General features: G+C 26.7%; 1 protein-coding gene across 5 annotated transcripts; it reads left to right on the top strand.

Moving 5' to 3' along the window:
• The first annotated feature begins 323 nt into the window (after window positions 1-323).
• On the top strand, window positions 324-18,849 carry LOC123275533 (rho GTPase-activating protein 190). Of its 5 annotated transcripts, XM_044743695.1 has the most exons (23): window positions 328-740; window positions 2,692-2,933; window positions 3,025-3,485; window positions 4,903-5,813; window positions 6,156-6,365; window positions 6,502-6,513; window positions 6,717-6,903; window positions 6,979-7,094; window positions 7,214-7,366; window positions 7,792-8,030; window positions 8,909-9,281; window positions 9,391-9,642; window positions 9,809-9,987; window positions 10,089-10,272; window positions 11,004-11,212; window positions 11,321-11,728; window positions 12,220-12,453; window positions 12,671-12,853; window positions 13,060-13,112; window positions 13,206-13,602; window positions 15,794-15,925; window positions 18,021-18,168; window positions 18,251-18,849. In XM_044743695.1, exons 3-23 carry the CDS (start codon window positions 3,303-3,305, stop codon window positions 18,447-18,449), a joined length of 4,962 nt encoding a protein of 1,653 aa, XP_044599630.1. In that variant the 5' UTR covers window positions 328-740; window positions 2,692-2,933; window positions 3,025-3,302; the 3' UTR covers window positions 18,450-18,849. The 5 variants fall into 5 exon arrangements, with proteins under 5 accessions (XP_044599631.1, XP_044599630.1, XP_044599632.1 ...); XM_044743697.1 differs by having other exon boundaries at window positions 2,692-3,485; window positions 11,022-11,212; XM_044743699.1 differs by having other exon boundaries at window positions 331-740; window positions 2,692-3,485; window positions 11,321-11,461.
• Window positions 18,850-20,796: the final 1,947 nt, after the last annotated feature.

Below are 20,796 nucleotides of genomic sequence, written 5' to 3' on the forward strand. Positions count from 1 at the left end.
AATTATAAAAATAATGAATAAATAATTAATTAAAAAATAATGAATAAATAAATAAATTTTGTTAAACAATAATTTTCATAACCTAAAAATAAAATTAACATGAATGAATTCACGGTCATTAGGCTCATTCATAAAATCCGAAGTTTTTTTTATCATCATTATTATCATTATTAACCAGTCATGTAAATAAAATGATTTACATACATTTGATTATTAAAAAAGCAAATAATAACGGCATGAATAATAAAATAGACAAAATTTAAATTGAATAATAAAATAATAACAAAATGTTCGGAGCGTTGATAAGTATGAGCGAGAAGCGAGAGGAGCAGAGTGAGATAATTATTTTTAATAATATTCTGTTTCAGTTTTTTGAATAAATCTGTCCCACTTCCACTGGAGGCATTAATGGAGTAAATGCTGGAAGTACTATACTAACCGAGAGGAAAACATAAATCCCAGTTCACAGTGTGGTGTGCTCTGATAGTGAGAGCCCACCCAGCAGAGCAAGATGGCTCCGCTCAGTACCACTAATAATCTACACATTTGACGTGATATTATTTACAATAAATCCAACTATTAATTACTTAAACAGTAACACATTATCATCAGTAGAAGTTCTGTTGTTTTATAGACTTATTAAACAAATATTATTTTTTGGTAAATAAGTGTAATAATAAGGTAATTGTGGATTTAAAATAAAAATTAACAAGAAAACGGCCGGTTGGCGTGCCAGACAGGTCAGTGTATTGCAATATCGAACTTTTCTCTTAGAACTTTATTATTTTATTTTCAGCTTTGACTCAATTGTTTATTAACAATAACCACCCGTTAAAAATCCTTGATACTTCGAAGCACTTAGTTGAAATTTAGAATTATTTTTTTTTTTATCAAAAAAAAAAAATTTTATTAATTAGTATATTGAAACATTTCACGGTTGTGTACAAAAGCATATTGATCTATCCATGCCTGTCATTTTAATAGTTTTTTTTTTTTTTTTTCAGGATATTGTTTTAGAGCCACATTTGAGTATGCAAATGCTATCAGTAAATTGTAAATTGTAATTACGCTTCCTTTTATTCGGCTTAAATAATTGAATATGTAAAGAGCGGTTTTCTCGATTAACTTTTTTAATTTTTTTATTTTTATTAACAAGAATTATTTTTGAAAATATTGCCGAGTTTGTGTTTTTAAAATTGGGTGTACCGAGTAATCGATAGATTTTTAATACATGCGATATTTAAATTTTATAATAAAAAAATGTCATTGTGATCGTGATCAGTAATTATAACTTGACAAGGCGCTTTATTTTTAGTTATTTTCATTTTATTTGCCATTGAATATCGATAGTATTTCATTGTGACCGTGAAATTTTTATTGAAATATTGGTTTTTAAATGTCAAATACTGTTTTATTACACTTTTACACTCTATTGTTATTAATTTACGTTTCAATGAATTTTATTGTTTGAGTTTTAATTATAAAAATTTACTCATTTCTTTGTTTTTTATTATTGTAGACGCTCAATTTTTTTAAAATCAATTATTTCCAATCCATCAGTTACTTTCATTTATTACATAAAGTGACTAAAAAATAAATTTAGCCGTGTTATTTTAAAAATAGAGTTTTATTTGGATTAAAAATGTTTATTGCGTTTCATTTTATTCAAATTTCTATGAATCACACAAACAACTAATTTGTTTATTTTTCTTTCATCAAAACCTACGCTTTTAATTTAATAATTCAAAATAACAATTGGTTAAATTTTTGATAAATTAAATTATTTATCCCTCTGTTTAAATTTAATAAAAAAATTAACTATCGCTCCGTTATATTTATGCATTGGATCAAAATTATTTAAATTAGTTTGGAATTAAAATATTCCATTATAAATTTTCACTTGAAACTCTTTCATTAATTAACCATTGTTGATAAAAATATTTTTAATTCATAATAAAAACCAATATTTTAATTTTAATATTTTTTTTTTATCTATTACTATAGTGTAATTACTAATTATAATACAAAAACATTAAACTAATTGAATAAATTATTTACCTCTGCAGTTCAAATTATCTTAATTAATTACTTTATTATTAAAATAACGCATGTATTAAATTAATTATACACTATAACTTTCTTAGTCTGGAAAAAATAAATTAGATTTGATGAAATTGGAGAGAAAATTTCAGTATGTTCATGCATGAAGTTTATGGTTGAATAAAAAATAAAATTAATATTTTAAATAAGTTAAAAAATTAATGTATTTTTTAAATTTAAACTTTAAATGAAGTATGTAGACAGTTTTTTTATTTATTCGACTCACAAGCACTGCATGAACGTTTAAAAAATTATTGATCCATATAAATTCAAACTATGAGTTTTGGAGCGCAATTGTTAGTCATCTGATCTAATTTAAAAGCATTATATTCTCTATAAAAGTCTAAGTAGAACATGTAATTCATTTCTTTAGATCTAAACTATTTTTCCTTGACAATAAAAGAATAAAAAGATGCTATAACGACCACAAAATCAACACTAACATAATTTAATATTAAAGTATAATGATAATAGCTGTAGAATATAAATGCATGGAATTTTTTAATTAAAATTTTCCATTAAACATATGTTGTGTACATATGAACATACATGAGAATTTTTTTACTTCAATATTTAATTATTTTATTTCAGGTAAATTAACACAGTGCCATTCTCAAAATCACATTGCTCATTATTTGAAATTAAATAATTATTAAGCGTGTAATCGTGCTCTTTAATAGTGATTAATTAATTATTTAACTAAATAATAGAAATAATATAATAAAAAATTGATAATAATAACAAATGCAACGAATTTTTTTAAAATATATCAATGTGATGTTACGAACAAGAATTAATGAGTGGATTAAGTGATGACATCTAATTAAAATGAGGTACAATAATATTAATCATAAAATTAATAACTACCATAATAACAATAATAATATTAAATAATAAAATTAATAATAGTAATATTACTATTAGAGTAGTGATTTTAGAAACATAAAATGGCAAAAATGTTGCCAAAAGGGACTTTTTTAAATTTTATATAAAGATTGCAATACAACGACCAAAGATAGTTAAAGCTGCAGAGACTTGAGAGTTAACAATAATTGTTGGGATGTGCTGGCCATATTGTGTCTAAGAGAGTTAACATTGAAATCCAGTGGCGAGTGATAATAATTTTGCTAATTATAAACAGCTAGCTAATTAAATTAAGCTGAAAAAAATTATTATAACAATTATTATAGTTATAACAACAAATGAGTTTTAACATGGCACGTAAAAGTGATAATGTTAAGTGTATTAACATTGCGGTCGTTGGTTTGTCTGGTACTGAAAAAGACAAAGGACAAGTTGGAGTTGGGAAGTCATGTCTTTGCAATCGATTTATGAGATCACTTAGCGATGACTATAGTGTTGATCATATTTCTGTCTTATCACAGGTAATTAATAATCACATTTATTCCACATTAATTTATTAATTTTTTTAGCATAATTTTTGAGTAGAATTGTTTATTTTTTATTTTGTAAGTTGGTAGAATATTGGCTGATTTTTTTTTCAATATGACGATGAATTCAATGTCCATCATGTAAATATCTTGACTAATTGAAATGAAAAATAAATAAATCTTTAATCAATATAAATTTTAGTTTAAAATAGATTATATCGTTTTCTGATGAATTACTTGATTAATCGTGTGATATAGCATGGCTCATGTATTGTATTATCAAACAATGTAATGTACTTGGTTATACTCAATAGTATAATAATAACTTATTGAAATAATTCATTACTCCTTTGTCAATTTCACGATTCATTCAATATCACCAAACTGTAATTAGCTACATCGATATTTTATAGAAAAAGGTATTTCAACAAAAGGTAATTGATGGACAAATTAATTTAAAATGTCTAGTCATTATTGTTTTATTGGCGTTTTAATTTATGTTTAAACTCTTCTTCATTTATTTTTAACGTTAATACTTTCATGTTATGTTATATTTGATTGTTAATTACGATAAAGTATACTAGAGTACTATACACTTGTGTCAATATTTTATCATGACTTAAAAATTAATTAAAATAAATGTTTAATTATACGTTTTTATGTAGTTCGGAATTAGTTTTGAAATCACTTAAAATAATTCTTAAGTTTTTTAGATTTTTTTGTAATTTTAAATGAACCTCTGCACATTTTTCAAAATAAAAAAAAATTAATTTATGGCTGCAATCATACACAGCATTGACTTTGAATTCTCTCTAAATGTTATTTTTTAATTTTTATTATTTTTTTTTCTAATACTAGTGCAGATGACTTTATTTTCTTTCCAAATAAAGAAAACAATCTAAAAATACCTTACAATCATTAATTTTAAAATATTTTTACTGGAAATAAAAATAAAATAATTTTTTTTTATATTCTATAGTTATTTTTAAAGTTTGTTCAGAAAGTATTTAAAAATTAAAATTCAATATTGTTTATTTCATTTCAACCTTTGCAAATTCAATTCTCTGTAATATCGGCATTTTGAGCTCCTCAGAAGCTATTTCGATTATTTTTAATGTGCTTTAGTGTTTATGGTTGATACTAACGATGAAAAATGAAACAAAAACTATATCCCTCGATTTTTTCACCACTATTAAATTTAACTTTCTGAATCCGCCTATAAAAAAGGCTTTGCGTAAAGTGCTATAAATCGGAATTGCCCATCAAAAACAGACTATAGCACTAAAAGAGATCGATTAATTTTTTTAGCCGGAATTATACTTCTTATATAGTTTTTATAGTTATATTAATGGTATCTTAAGGGTTTGAATAATGTATATATTTATTAAATAAATGATTATTTTTTTTTCAGTCGGATTTCAGTGGTCGTGTTGTAAATAATGATCACTTTTTATACTGGGGAGAAGTGACAAAAGTTGCTGAAGATGGAACAGAGTATCAATTTCAAGTAATAGAACAATCAGAATTCATAGACGATGCATCATTTCAACCATTCAAAGGCGGGAAAATGGAGCCGTATGCCAAGCGATGCGCTGCTACTAAAATAACCAGCGCTGAAAAATTAATGTACATTTGTAAGAATCAATTAGGAATAGAGAAAGAGTACGAACAAAAAGTATTGCCTGATGGTAAATTAAATATCGATGGTTTTTTATGTGTATTTGACGTTAGCGTGGTACCGAATCGTTCAATAGAAAAACAAATAGAAATAGTATCGAATATTCTGAATAATTTGATAAAAACTAAAAAACCAATTGTATTAGTGACTACCAAAAACGACGACGCTAATGAACAGTACGTAAAGGAGGCTGAAAAATTAATATCACGCAAAGAGTACAAGAGTTCTATTTCTGTTGTCGAAACATCATCTCACGAGAACATAAATATTGATGCTGCATTTCTAGTCCTGGCACAAATTATTGATAAAACTAAAGTTAGGAGTAAGATAATACCTTTTAGTGAAGCCGCTAGATTAAGAAAAGAGCTATTAGATGCTTCAACAGAATCCTTGCAAAGATTAATTCGTATACATGTTACGGATTACCGCGCACTATGGTCACAAGCTTCGAAAAAACTTGCTCAGCACAAAGAGTTTAATAACTTTGTTGAATTGTTTGGTATCGACGCTACGCAGAGGCTATTCAGGCGACATATTAAAAAGTTGAAGGATGAACAAATAGCCAAAAAAATACAAGGGTATTTAGATATGTTGCCAGATATTCTTCATGAAATTTGTCCTGACATTTCCAGTCTTATTAATGAGTAAGTTTTATTACTATCTATTTTTTCGATAATTTTACTCGAAAAATCTATAAATATTTAAAATAAATTAAAAATGTCATGTCATTGCTTACAATAAATTTTATCGGAAAACTGGAGTAGTTAGCAGAGTCTCGTAATTGCTGTGTCAGTTAATTTTTTAGTAGCAATAAAAAAATTCATTTCAAATTAATAGTTTATTATAAAAACTTCAAGCGATAAAATTCCATTTCCCAAATTTATTTAGCAATAAAAATTACTATAAATTATAAAATAACTTTAAAGTATAAAATTTATTAATATATTGATAATTTTATTGAAGTAAATAATTTTTTAATTTAATAGAGAATGGTCAACAGTACAACAATTTATAAAAGAACATCCAGATTTTCATCAACACTTCTACGAATGTCCTGAAGACATATCGTGGATCGATTACGACTTTGGTGAAAATAATACCTCAAAAATTCCATATGAAGTTCTTGAGACACCGGAAGCTGAGACAGTCTTTAAAAATCACATCAACGCTTTGCAACAGGAACAAAGACGTTTAGAGTAATTATGATTTTTTAATTGCTAATTATTTCATCAAATGAATAGTTATCCATTTATAATAAATTATAATTATAGTAATTAAAAATGTAATATAATAATGCTTATGCTTTATTTTGGGTGGCGTTTCTTTGAGCAGACTTCCAAAGAGGTAATTTGTTAGTTAATTAATTGCTTAAATTTAATTAATCATTTGTCTCACTAATAGCATGCTTAGGAAACTAATTTGATATTATAATTTATTTTTACGAAATTATAAATTGTAAAGCATTGAAGTAAAAAATGATTTGAAAGTTGTAATATCTGGTATTTATGTATATATTTATATTTGTATACATAATATTTTTTTATCAGATGGAAAAAGCAATTTAAACAATTGCTAGAGGAAACTGGGTACGTAACGCCTGGAAAACATTTGTCAGAAGTACGAGTACTATTCATGGGTCGCGAATGTTTTGAAGCACTTTCTCATCATGATTGTCAAGAAATTTACGAGCAACATCAGAAAGAAATAATTGAGAGAGCTAAACATAATTTTCAAGTATAAAAATATTTATATTTATATATTTTTTTATTGTTTATTGTTTATATTTATCAAATATTTCATATTTACCAGGAACTTTTACTCGAGCACGCGGACTTGTTTTATCACTTTAAAAGCATAGCTCCGTCTGGCACTATTACGCAAGATGATATTAAGGAAATAACAGACGCTTTAATAGATGACTTTAGGTAATTCCATAGTATTATTCTAGTTATTTTTTTGATAATTATTTAACTGTACCTTGTAATATTTAATCATTATTATTTTATAAACTATACTAATTATGTTTTCATTATTATTTCAAAAGGTACAAGACATTGGATAGACTTGATCAGGATAGAAAATTGATGCTTTTCCAACATCTTGGTTTCGTTCATTGTCCAATTAGAGAACATTGTCCGGCATTTCCCAACTGTATGGATGCTCTTATTGAAAGAATACTTGGCACTAAGGCTCACAGGTATATTATTGACATAGACATTATTTTTTTCATTATTATCGAAAAATATTAACTAATTTTTTTTTTTTAATTAATAATACATAGCACTGTTTAAATCTCGTACTATATTATTAAGATATCTAATATTAATCATATATTTTTCTACGAATAAACTGAAATTTAAACTCGGCAAAATAAAATATTTAAAAGTAATCGATTGAATTATTAAATAGTTGAATCTTTTTTTTAGTGAAAGATTATCTAGATATTAAACTTTATTGAAATTCTATTAAAGACTTATTAAACTTTTAAATCAATTAAATTTTCATTTAAAATAGAATTTAAGTGAAATTCAACTAGTTTATATTAATTGAATGTTTAATAATAATAAATAGTGTCTTAGAGGAAACTATTAGTTATTAATTTAATGAATCATTTATTTATAGACCGTCATCATGGAATCACAGCAGTCAATGGCAATTAACATCCGAAAATAATCAATTAAATTTAGTAATACTAGGTAGCAATGGACTTGGAAGTGAATTCGCTCAGGAAATAAAAATGCAAACAGATGACGATGAAGTGGAAATTGATTGTCAGTTATATACACTCGGTTATCGAGTTATTGACGGTGACGTTGGATTACCGCACAATTCATTTACAACGTCGGATTTTATGCCACATGGTGAGTCATTAATTTATGCTTGTATATTAATTTAAGAGCAATGTCATTATGTAATTTTATAGAAACAACAACAATAACATCAAAATTACATTAGGGTGTTTTATTTCATAACGATATTTTTTTTTTAGGTAGATTTATTTATAAATGTAACTATTGTAGCCGGTCTCATTTTAGAATTTAAAGGAAATTTTGTTATAATATATTTTATTTTGTCAAGTTATGCCGAAAAATAGCATTGGTTCAAAAGTTTATTATACATATGATATAACGCCCCATGAAACTTTGAAATTTTGTGGGCTTCTTCCATGAATTAATACCGAGATCAAGTTCGCGTAGATGAACAAAATTAGTTTCGGAGTTGTGGGTGTTAAAAAATTTTTTTCATTTTCAAAAAATTTTTAATATTCTCAGTTGTATCGAAATAATATTTTTACTGTAAAATATAGTTCAAATTTATTAATTTTATCTCAAAATTCACTTAATTATCTTTAATTTAAGCTATCATTTGTCCACTTTTGATGATTTTTTCAATTTATTTTGTGACTTGAAAAATTTTTAAAAATTAATTAATAAACATGTTTTTAGGTTTTATCTTCTTACAATTTTTCAGCCATGTGAGATAGTTAAAATCTATTCAATTAATCGTCAAATTTATACAATTATCTTTAATTTGAGAAATTTTTAATAAACGTATTTTCATCTTTATTATCAATTATTCTATAATCGTTAAATAAATCTCTATCTGATTAATATGGTAGATACCTATCCATATTAGGCCTCGCCGAATAGTGCTTTTTTTTTATCAGAGTTAGAAAACTGTTTATAGTGAATAGAAAAAAAAGTTTGATATTACAATGACAAACAATTATTCATTGTAGGTTCATTCTGTATCTACGCAAATGAAGACTCATTTGAATACATACGGTTGTCGTTGGAAAAAACATTGCTTTCAAATTTGGAGCAGGAAGATCGATTGCCATTTCAGGGATTACCAATAGTAATAATGTTCGTACCTGACATAACTATTGACGAAATGGAGGCAATGAGACTACGGGAGGAGGGACAAAATTTATCTGACAGTTTACAGTGTCCGTTCATCGACGTCTGTGTCGAAGATTTGGAGCCAGATAAGCGCTTTCCTCACTCATTAGTCAAAGAGGCCCTTCAGCAGCTCATACAGTCGATTAATCATCGTGCTGGTTTTTTAAATATTTACCAAAGTGTTATTGAATGCCTGGAACCCGATATCAGGTCAATTATCAACTATCATTATCATTATCATTATCAATGTGATTAATTAGTAATTAATATTCATACATTAATATATTGACCGTAATGTTTTTGTTTCTCTTTTACACAGAATAATAATGTGTATGTTTTGCGGTGATCCTTACTCAGTGGAAAATGTTCTGGGTCCTCTATTAAGCCATCAGTGTTGTTTTTTAAGCGGTGAAAAGTCAATTGTTCTTGAAACATTTCTCGGCGACTCTAAGCGACGTGTTGAAGTTATTATATCGAGCTTTCACGGTGCTAATGCATTTCGTGATGAATTAGTTCATGGCTTTATTTTAGTTTACTCAACTAAAAGAAAAGCTTCTTTAGCAACTCTCAAGTATATTTTATTTTATTTATTTTTTATTTAATTTTTCGTATCAAAATTAATCACAATGTTTCACCAACTTTTGTCAAGTTTAAAATTAATGATACTAAAAATTAAATTTTATTAATTAATTAGACTGATTAAAAAATTAATAATTTTTGTTGTATGTCTATAACAGTGCATTTTCAATGAACATCCCAAATCTACCAATTCAAATAATGGCAGTAACGGACACCGGCGGTGCAAACGCTTTCTTCAGTAATGATCTATCTCATATGCTTATCACTGAAGGAAACGCAACCGCAGACCGACTTCAAGCGCATTTCATGACTTCAGCTTCTAGTTGTCAACAAAAAAGTAATAACTAATTATATTCTATTGTATTTGTTAAAATAAAAATTTTTTTTTAATTAAAAATATATTAATTATGAATAAATAAATTAATCAATTATTTACAGCGGCATTTTACACGCCATTCTTCAAGGAAGTTTGGGAGAAAAAACCCGAAATCGAGCAAGCTTTTAATATGGAAGAACCCAGTAATTTAAATGACAGTGGTGAAGGTACTTTGGAATACTCGGCATTACATCCGATGCCACCACCAAGGCATGAGAGTTATCATCTTCAGACTCCAGACGATGGGTAAGGCATCTACAAATAATTTTATTTATTTATTGAAGATAGTTTTAATTAAAATTTTAATTTATTTAAGCTTGATAAAATGAATTTTTTATTGCTTTTTTAACCCTTGAAAGATACACTTTGTTCTAATTTTGAACTTTTGAGGGTTAAATTTATTTATTTAAAAAAAATAATGAGCTTAGATTTAGTAAGGTAAAGTACTCAGTACTTGAACACTTATAAAAATGGGACCAGTACTTGAACAGATTTTTCAATTGTGTTATAATACAAAATCCCTAAATTTATTATGAGTAATGTGCGCATATTATAATTATTAAATGATACAGTAATTGATTTCTGTAAGTTTTTTCAATTATAAATCAAAACAATTATATTTTTATTAACTTAAAAGTTGACATGTCGAGAATCGCCGATAAATGCTATTTTTTTCATGAAAAAAGTAATAAATCGTAAACCGAACAATCAGTAAAAAAAAACGGTATATCATCAATAACATATATTTTTTGCAAAGACATAAACTATAATTTTTATATTAGATTTTAGCGTTCAATATTTTCATGAAAATCACTAATTTGAACTAATAATTGAACTAATAATTACATCTTTATATATTAAAAGTAGGGTCAAGTAAGTTTTACTTTGAAACCTGTTCAACTACTGGGTACTTTACCTTATTAGTAATTATTAAAAATAACTGATTTATTGTAATCTAAAAATCTAATGAAAAGCAGTATGTCTGTAACTTTCAGAAGTGGATCGGAGTCGTACGAGCAATTGACGCCTGATGGTGAACTCGGAGATACAGTATTGAATGAACAATTTAATGATCATCGGGCCACACCTAGCGATGACAGTGATATTTACAGTCAAGTTGATTTTCATCGGGAAGAAAGAGAACGTGAGTTACTCAAAGGCGGGGACTTTGCTAATAAGTTAACAGGTTTGTTTAATTATTTATCTGTTAAATAATATAAAAAGAAATACTTATATTTTATGTAAACTTGAACTTTTAATTTATTTAAATGGTAATTTATTTATTTTTGAATAGGATGGGTGAAAGATACATTCAATATGCATCACGATGGAGTATCAAACACGTACTCGCACCGAGCATTTACTACAGGCCGTAGAAACATCTCGCAGACAAAGTCACGACCGAAAGGCAACAGCCAAACGTTAAAACAACCGGGTAAAATAAATTTAAAAGACTTTTCTAACGTGACGGATGCGATAGCACGTATGAGTGTTGGAGAAAAAATGGAGCATGGTTCGAAAATGATGGGCCATGCGCCGCTAGCTACTCCGGAACTTGTAGATCTTGAGTACGCTCATCCCAAAGACGTTGTGACTAATCTTTATCCGGCTTACGAGGGAGAGTATGCGTACGCTCTTGTGCAGGATTCTATTTCGAATAATAAATCTAAATTACGGCATAGACGTGAAAAAGGTCAACCTTGTAAGTTTCTTTTATTTGAAAAGTTAATCAATAGATAAAATTGTTGATAATTCGTCCATCGATTTTAGTTTTACAGTTACTAAAAAGGCTGTTATCTCATTTTATTTTTGATCGTCATATGAAAATTTTTCAATATTACTTCAGTCTATTTTCCAATCTCACTATTCAATATGATATATTTTAAAGTTTTGAATTATAGATTTTAAATAATTTAGGCGTTCCACAACCTTTGTATGAATTTTCACAGCTGACATTTTTTTATCCTTTTCCCAATAGATGACGTAAAAAATTGAAACTGAAATAACGAGCTTTAAACATTAAAAAAAAAAAATGAAAATAAAAATAAAAATTTATGTAGTAATTTTATCTGAAAGCTCATTATTTCTGATATTAATTCTTTAAAGATGAATTATCCAGCAATTTTTTATAAATCTAGATGCAATATAATTTTATTATGCAAATATACTAAATATTTATTTGTTTGTCAACAGCATACAGCGATTCCGACTCGGAGTGGAGTTCACTGGAGCGTCAGCGGGCGGACGCTCTCAGCAAGACGAATAAAAAACCCTCGAGTTACAAGCGGACACGTAAGAAACGTACCGCAATACCAGTAGCAACTCCAAAAGTACCTTCTCTAGCTAGTATGGTCAGTGGAGACGGTAGCATTGGTATCAATTTCACCAAGGACGACAAGAATTGGCGTATTGATCCAACTGAACGTGGTAAGATAATTAGCTACCTCTTGTATTATATTAAATAACATAATGCATACATAATATATGATATATAATAATATATACTATTACTGTGTATATAACAGAGTATAAATGTTATATATTAATGTAAATACCTATGACTATCTATGTGTTACTTGAATGACATAAAGTTACCCAAGATAGTATAGTCAATCTATTATTATTATTATTATATATTCAATAGTATCAAGTGAAACACCAGATAGTTCTGAGTCAAGTGAACCAGAGCACGGTACAAGATCAAGATTAAAACCAAATAAACATGCCGGTGCGGTTAGTGTGAGAAAGAGATTTGGAAATTCAGCGGCTACGCTGCAGCATCCCTTCAACCTAAAACATGTGACTCAGGATATGTTCAGTGTGTCCTGTGAGTCCCAAAATAAAATTAAAATAAAAATTCAATTGAATTGTAGTCACTAGTGACAAAAAAATTCAATTTTTATTATTTTAATATTAATACTTTATTGTTATTACTATTAATATTATTATTATTTTTGTTCCCTTGTAAATTGCATCTTTGCATGAATTAATTATGTTTAAAAATAATCCTAATAATTATCAATTTTATTGCAGATGATGAATCCAGTCTGGACGTCTCTTCACCTCGGGAAATAAATTCACCTAGTGTAAGTATTTTAATATTTTGGTATCTTTGTAGGATAATTAATGCGTAAAGTTAGAGCGTAAAATGAGAGTGTTAAATGTGATTAAAATTACAGTTTGGAATATTAACGAAGGGTAAGGACTGTGACAAGCTGACGCGCAAGAAGGACAAGCAAAAGGCTAAGGAGGACGAGAAGTTGGAAAAGCGAAGGCAGAAAGAGGAGAAACTCAAAAAACATGCAGAAAAAGAGCGAGAGCGCGAGAAAAAGAAGCAGGAGAAGATTAAACAAACCAAAGGACCTGGTGGTACTGGGGGCGCAGGTGCCTCTTTAACGGGTCAAAGTCAATTGTCACTCATTGAAGATTTCGCACAGAGTGAAACAAACCGGATACCCTTATTTTTGGAAAAGTGCGTGCGGTTTATTGAAGAAGAGGGACTGGATTCTGAGGGAATTTACAGGGTTCCTGGAAATCGGGCTCATGTTGAGTTACTTTTCCAGAAATTCGAAGAAGGTAATTTTTTTATTTTTATATTTTAAATTTAAAACGTTAAATTTTATAATATAAAAAACGCCATTCGGTCTCAATCGAGATGAAAGGTAGATTTCTCAGAAATTAATTATCTTTATGTTTTTCCAATAACTTTTGGAGTAAATTTTTATCGGTCAAATTAAAGGCAATTTCATAAGCTTCAATCTACATTTTTGAAAAATAATTTGAATTGAATTGAATTGAATTGATTGATTTATGCCAAAGTCTTCACTGGCTAAAAGACAAAAGAAAAAATATACATTATGTGAATACAATTCATATTTAAATTTTTTAATTTTTTAGTTTTAACAGGATTACTAAAACTTATATATACTTAAACATTATAAAATTAGAGTAAAAGTAATATTGCTTAAATACTATTTTTGTAAGAAACAATTTGAATGTAAATTATTGCTAATAGTTTGCAACATTCATAATTTTGATTTTAATGATTTTAATGATTTAACTGAAAATTAAGTTTACAATTTAGATATTTAGATTAAAATAAGTTATCTCTTTTTAATCAAAAGTTATTCACTGATGAAGTGACCAAAAATGCAATTTTCACAATTTTTTATTTTTAAATGGTTACCATTTCTGAACTAATCGACCGATTATCCTCATCTTTGAATTAATTTGAAATATTAGTCCAAGAAATAAGTATAACAAGTTTCATTGTAATGCGTTTAGAACTTTCGGTGGTATCACAACCATAAGTCAATTATAACACACATCTACCTAAAATTGGTTCACTATGACTCTTAACCCAAATAAAATAGCTAAAAATTATTGTAAAATAAATGGTTTATAGATCAAATTAAAAATAATTTCATAAGTTTTCATGTGAATTTTTCAGAAATTAGTTGTCTCTTTGTAATCAAAAATTATTTACTGATAAAGTGACTGATAATTCAATTTTTACTATTTTGATAATTTTATATGGCTGCTATTTCTGAACTAATCAATCGATTTTGCTCATCTTCGAACTTATTCAAGGTATTCATACAAGGAATAAATGTACCAAGTTTCATTAAGATTCATCAAGAATTGTAGGAGCTATCGTGTCCACAAGCCGGGTTATATTACATATATAAACTTTGAAGCCAATGCCATTTTTGAGCTTTACTCGACTACTTAGGTGGTGTTATGACCGAATTTTAAGTGAATTCTGACATGGACCAATGCAATAGATAGATTTCTACGAAGTCTACCTAATAAACATTAAGAATTAAAAAATCATATAAAAAATTCTAAAAAGAAATGTAAATAAAATTTCAATCGAATAATTCATATCTAAAACTAATGGAAAATTCATTTGATGATACCATAAAAAAAGTAGGCCACTGGATAGATAAAAAAGATATTAAAGTTTGTAGGTAGAACCTTGCGGTGTTTTATTAAATTCACTTCCGTATTTTGTTTTGAAATAAAGTTTGGCAACGTTTTACGATTGACTAAATTACAACTGTTTTTGTTCATAACCGCGAAGTGCAATAATGACAGCAAAAAATCTAAAAATAATACATAGAATAATTTGCAAGATATAACGCTTACTTTCAAGTGATGCATTGTTTTTTAACTGTATAAAAATTTCTCAGTATTGATTTTTACTTATTTTATGGCATAATATATTTAGAATTGTAAATGAAACTAAATTATTACTCGATATAGAAAATTACAAAAGACCTTTCTCTATAGTTCACAGTGAAAGTATGTAATTAATAATTATAATTTACTTTTTATTATTAAATGAACTGAGACCTTTGAAGTTTATGCGGCGTTTTACCGAAAGTAGGAATAATTAACCATAACCTTTGCGTATAGTTTTAGTTATTATAACTAAATGTTAAAACCTTCATGCGCTTATACTATTTTTTCCTTATAATTGATTTTGCTTTTGTAAGTTTTACCTGAAACAATAGTTGAATAGAGTAAAAGGGTTTTAGAGAAACAAATTTTATTATTTTTCGACACAATTAATTCCAAAGATTAAATTCATGAACTGTACAATAGGAAGTCGAATAATAAACCTTTAGATGTTTAGTTTAAAAGTATTTAGTTTAGTAAATCCCTCTATGTCATCAAAGATTATGTATAATCTTGTTACAAAGTTGAAGTTGAACATTGTAAAATAAATAAATTAATTAATGTAATCCCAATTCTATTGTTTCAGATGGTAATGTTGATATACATCTATTGGACATTCCGGTAAACGCAGTTGCAACAGCACTCAAGGACTTCTTTTCAAAGCGATTACCACCACTTATTGACAAGGAACGTATGATTGAATTAGAAAATATCTCTGGTATGTATTATTTTAGTTCCCGTGCAAAGAAAAATTCTAATTCAAAATGAATTTAAGATTGAAATTCATATTTTAAGGTAGTACTACCGGTTTTAGAATTGACGTTCAGAATTGAATGAAATTTGGCATAAGGTAAAAGCTCCAATTATTGACGCTATAAGAGACAAAGTTATGATTTCATTTTTTTTAAGCAATCAAATATAAATATCGATGAATTTTGTTTGTGGTAATGTCTTCAGTAATGTTTTAACTAATCAATTTCTTTTTTTAAAATGATAATCAGTGATATTTACTAATTAATTTTAAATAATTAAATATATGATCTGGATACACCAATTATTGACGGGTTAAAAAACTGATTGATCTAATTATTGACATACCGTAACCCCAATTATTGACGCCCCTACTGCACATGCGTCGAATCATTTGGTTATATTGTTATTTATCAAAAACGATACAAAGTAATCAATATTATTAAAGTTAATAATAATTTCTATGAATGAATAATTATTATGAAAAATATATTTATTTAAAAACTTATTTAACACTAAAACACGCCGAGTTATTTGACAGTTAAAAGCCTTGAATATAATCGCGTATATAACGTATTTTATACTTAAAAAAAAAGGCGTCATAGCGCTGTCGACTGGCTGTCAATATGGGATTCACCATAAAAATTATGAACTAGTTATTGACTCCCATTATTTAAATATCATAAAGCATACAATTAATTTCGATTATTTAATTTTATAAATATTTCATATATTGTTAATTAAAAAAAAAAATAGATCATATAATTACATGAAAAAATTAATTTAAACTCGGCAGTTAAAAAAATGCTTTTCTAACCAAAGTTGTTAAGAAAATAGACGCTCGTAAGCTGATTTGATGAACTGGTGCTAACTTTATTTTTTAATTAATATTTAATATTTTGAACTGAATGTGATTTTTTTCAATTTTTTAATTAATTAGAATTTAATAAAAATTTATTTGATCGTTATTCTTATTACAGATAATTTAATATATTTAAAAATAATTTAGGGTGTCAATATTTAGACCCCCGTCAATAATTGGGGCTTTTACCTTATTGGTACTTTATAATATCATAATTAAATAGTAAAATTTTTGGAAGCCTGACAAGTCTGAAAAAAAGATATTAATATTTACATATTTTTGCTTTTACCATTGATCCTTATGGAGAATCACAGACTTTATTTTATTTCACAAAACTGGACGTTCATATTCTTATAAAAATTAAGACAACGAGAGAAAATAACATCTAGAATATATTTAATAACAATCACTATGGTTTCCGAGAATATAAGAATATTTATTAAAAAAAAAAATTCAGAATTTATCTCTGTCTCTCTTTTTCCAACGTAATTTAGTATAGGGAAATCTACTACGTTAATCAAATAAAGTTAGGTTTCGGGATTTGACTCTTGTGGTAACGGTAGTACTACACGGAAAGAACATGATGACACTGGATATCATCCCAGATTATACTGAGCGAAAAAAAATTTCAGATAGTATAATCCAGATTACAATGAGTATAATCCAGATTACAATGAGTGTAATCCAGATACCACGCAGTATAATCTAGATTTTGCTAGCTACTATCTGAAATTTTTTTCACCACAGATATCACTGAGTATAATCTAGAATTATATCCAGTGTCATCTTGTTCTTTCCGTGTACCTTAACACAATTATGAATTAGTTTTGAGATCAATCAAAATCTGAAATTGATTTGTAGATAGAAATTAGCACATCTGTGGAACTTTCGATCCTACTTCAGAATTTTAATAAATACTTAAGAATATTTTATATATAAAATTAATCCTAAATATTTTTAAGTCTTTATTAAAATTCTGAAGCAGGATCGAAAGTTCTACAGACGTGCTAATTTCTATTTACAAATCAATTTCAAATTTGGATTGATCTCAAAACTAATTCATATTCATGTCAAAATATGAATTTCAATCTTAAATTCATTCTGAATCAGAATTTTTTTTTGCATGGGTTATAAAAAAATTTACAAATTTCTAAAGAATCAAATAATAAAAATGATTTTTTTTTTTTTTTTTTTTTTTTAGGTGCAAGGGGTACAAGTAAGCCAATGTCTGCAACGGGTATGAATATGGAAGATCCTAGCTGTAGATTACTCGCCTTACGATCAATGCTTAACCAATTAAACCCAGTTAATTTTGATGTTTTGAAATTTATATTTCAACATTTCGTAAAGTAATTATTATTTATTTTATATTTTTTTATTGTTGTTTTTAACTGTTATATTAATTATATTAATTAAACAAAATGTTTACAGGGTGGCTGAGAACTGTAAGTTAAATAGCATGGATAGTAAAAATTTGGCAATTTGTTGGTGGCCGACGTTATTGCCAATAGAATTTAACGACTTGGGTAGATTTGAAGCCATGAGACCTTATTTGGAGGACGTTGTTCAAACGATGATCGATCAGTATCCCTTTCTTTTCTGTGACAAAGAAGCTATCGTCATGGTCTAGTAATGGACTATCACTATCAATATACAACAAATTAGGATCTATATTAATGAAAAAAGTACATTTTTAAATCACAGAGGTTTTATTCCTCTTTTAATAATAATAATACTAATACTAATAATAATCATTAAAATATACAAAGCAAATAAATTTGCACTAGTCCAATTGTACTGGGTTAAAAAATCGGTCATAATTTGAAGCGTCAAAAAATTTTTAAATATATTATCATCGGTCGAGTTATAACAACGAGTCAATCATGGTGTCATATAAGTATGCATGTATTTTAGAAATATTATATATATTGACGGTTTTATTAATTCATTTCAAATACTAATCATTTTTAGGATGTAAGTTGCGAATAATTTTTTAGCGTCTTTCAAATTTTTTTTTCGCAATTTATTTATATCAAAAAAATTAAAATAAAAAAAAATGCTTACATCAGCATTAAAGTTGATAAATAATAGAAATAAAAACAAAAGGTAAAATTTGTAAATTAAATCAATAGTAAAGTTATTTCATAAAAATAATAAAAAGACATGTTTTAGGTTGTGCCATGCCAATCGTATCTTATTTTTAATAGAAGTAGATATCGATGCACGGCGGTGATATATAATCTATTTGCTTATACCATTCCGTCTAATTAAGAAAAATGATAATTATAAATGACGATTAAGTAAATAAAACGATTTTAATATTAATGTAAATCGTTTTATAATTTTAATAATGATATTAATAATTATAATTGATAATTAATAATTATAATGATTGAGTGATTAAGTAAACCAAACCAAGAGTACTTTTTACTCATAAACCAATTTTATGGACAATCCATAGCAAAAAAAGAAACATGTCAGTGCATCTGAAATTCTTGTAAATAAAGAAAAAAAAAACAGGCTCAGGCATAGAACGTTTGTCCCGAAATAATAAATTAAAAAATAAAATAATAAAGTAGACTAAAGTGATTAGCTGTCGATGGTTTGACATTGAAAGTGGTCAAGGTTATTATTAAACAAAATAATAAATGATAATAATAATAATAATAATAATAATAATAATAATAATAATAATAATTCGAGTACTTAGTCTGACAAAATGCCTCGGTCAAGCAAATGTGGACAATAGTTGTCACTATATGTGCCATTTATACAAATTGGTATTGTGAAAATGAATAGTCAATTGCCCTTTTTGGTGATTTGATGTCTGACCACATTTGAGATTAAAAAAAATTTTTTTATAGTAATGCTGGTCTTTAAATAATGACGCACAATAACTGCCTCCAAGTATCGTAACAATGCAAATGTGTTTAGGCAATTTATTGTCCTTGAAATAAAATAAAGATTAACAATGATGATGATGGTGATGATTATTATTATTATTGTTATGAAGACAATGATGAAAATAAAAATATTAAAAAGGATAAAACTCAAGATGAAGAATTTAATGAGTGAAGAAATTTTTTAACGAATTTTGGAGCTAGAGTTAAATTTTTGACTAGAATTTAAAAATATTTTTTGTTTAAGTTTTTGTGGGAATATTTATCGCGTGATGCTCGAGAAATTTTTTTTGTTGCTTTGAAGACGGATGTTTAATATTATGTCATGCTTTTTGTGTAAGATTATTTTTTTAATCTAATTTTTTTGTTTCAATTATCAGATGTTAAACATATGTTTTTTTTTGTAGGAACAAAATTTTTTGCAAATTTTAATTGTAATTAATATATATTTGTTTATATTTTTTTCTGTGAATCTGTAAATATATTTAGTTAATTTTTTTTTAATCATAATCTTAGTGATTAATATTGATATTAAATTTTTGGTTGAAAAAATTTTAATTTTGTGTTAATGAATTACTAAAAATTAACATCTGATAGTTATATGAATAATCAAATGCAAAAGTTAAATATTACGTCTTCGAGGATTTGCATAGACGCTTGGAAGCTTGATCAGTGTTAAATTTATACTAAAATACAAAAAAAAAAAAAAAATACAAAAATTGTAATGTAATATTTCTAAGAATACCATTGAGTACTTGATGAATACTCAGTGATTTGTAATTGTTCCAATTTAGTAGTATCGAGGTTTTATACATTCGTACATACATAATATAACATGTAACAGTGTAATAGAAAAAAATTTGAAAAAATGAAAAAAAATATTAAGTGATAATGTGTGTCGCGTTTGAAGTTTTATAATTAAACAAATTCGATGCAAATGAAAAAATGATGAGCGATCGTTGACTTATTTTTTCCTCACTGTGTACTTGAAGCATCTATTGTCTAAGTTTATTGACTATTGTCTCGTTGTAATTCTCATGAATCTTATAAAGAAAAAAAAACAAATTTCTATCTTCG

Source organism: Cotesia glomerata, linkage group LG2 (genome assembly GCF_020080835.1).
Source record: "Cotesia glomerata isolate CgM1 linkage group LG2, MPM_Cglom_v2.3, whole genome shotgun sequence".
In the NCBI taxonomy this organism is placed as follows: Eukaryota; Metazoa; Arthropoda; class Insecta; order Hymenoptera; family Braconidae; genus Cotesia; species Cotesia glomerata.

What these genes read in the sequence shown, in the direction of transcription:
- LOC123275533 (XM_044743695.1), top strand. Translation starts at nt 3,303, where the DNA reads ATGAGTTTTAACATGGCACGTAAAAGTGATAATGTTAAGTGTATTAAC. An exon ending in GCTTCTTTAGCAACTCTCAA is followed by an intron (nt 9,643 to 9,808) that starts GTATATTTTATT and finishes TGTCTATAACAG; the next exon opens with TGCATTTTCAATGAACATCC. An exon ending in TATTGATCCAACTGAACGTG is followed by an intron (nt 12,454 to 12,670) that starts GTAAGATAATTA and finishes TATATTCAATAG; the next exon opens with TATCAAGTGAAACACCAGAT.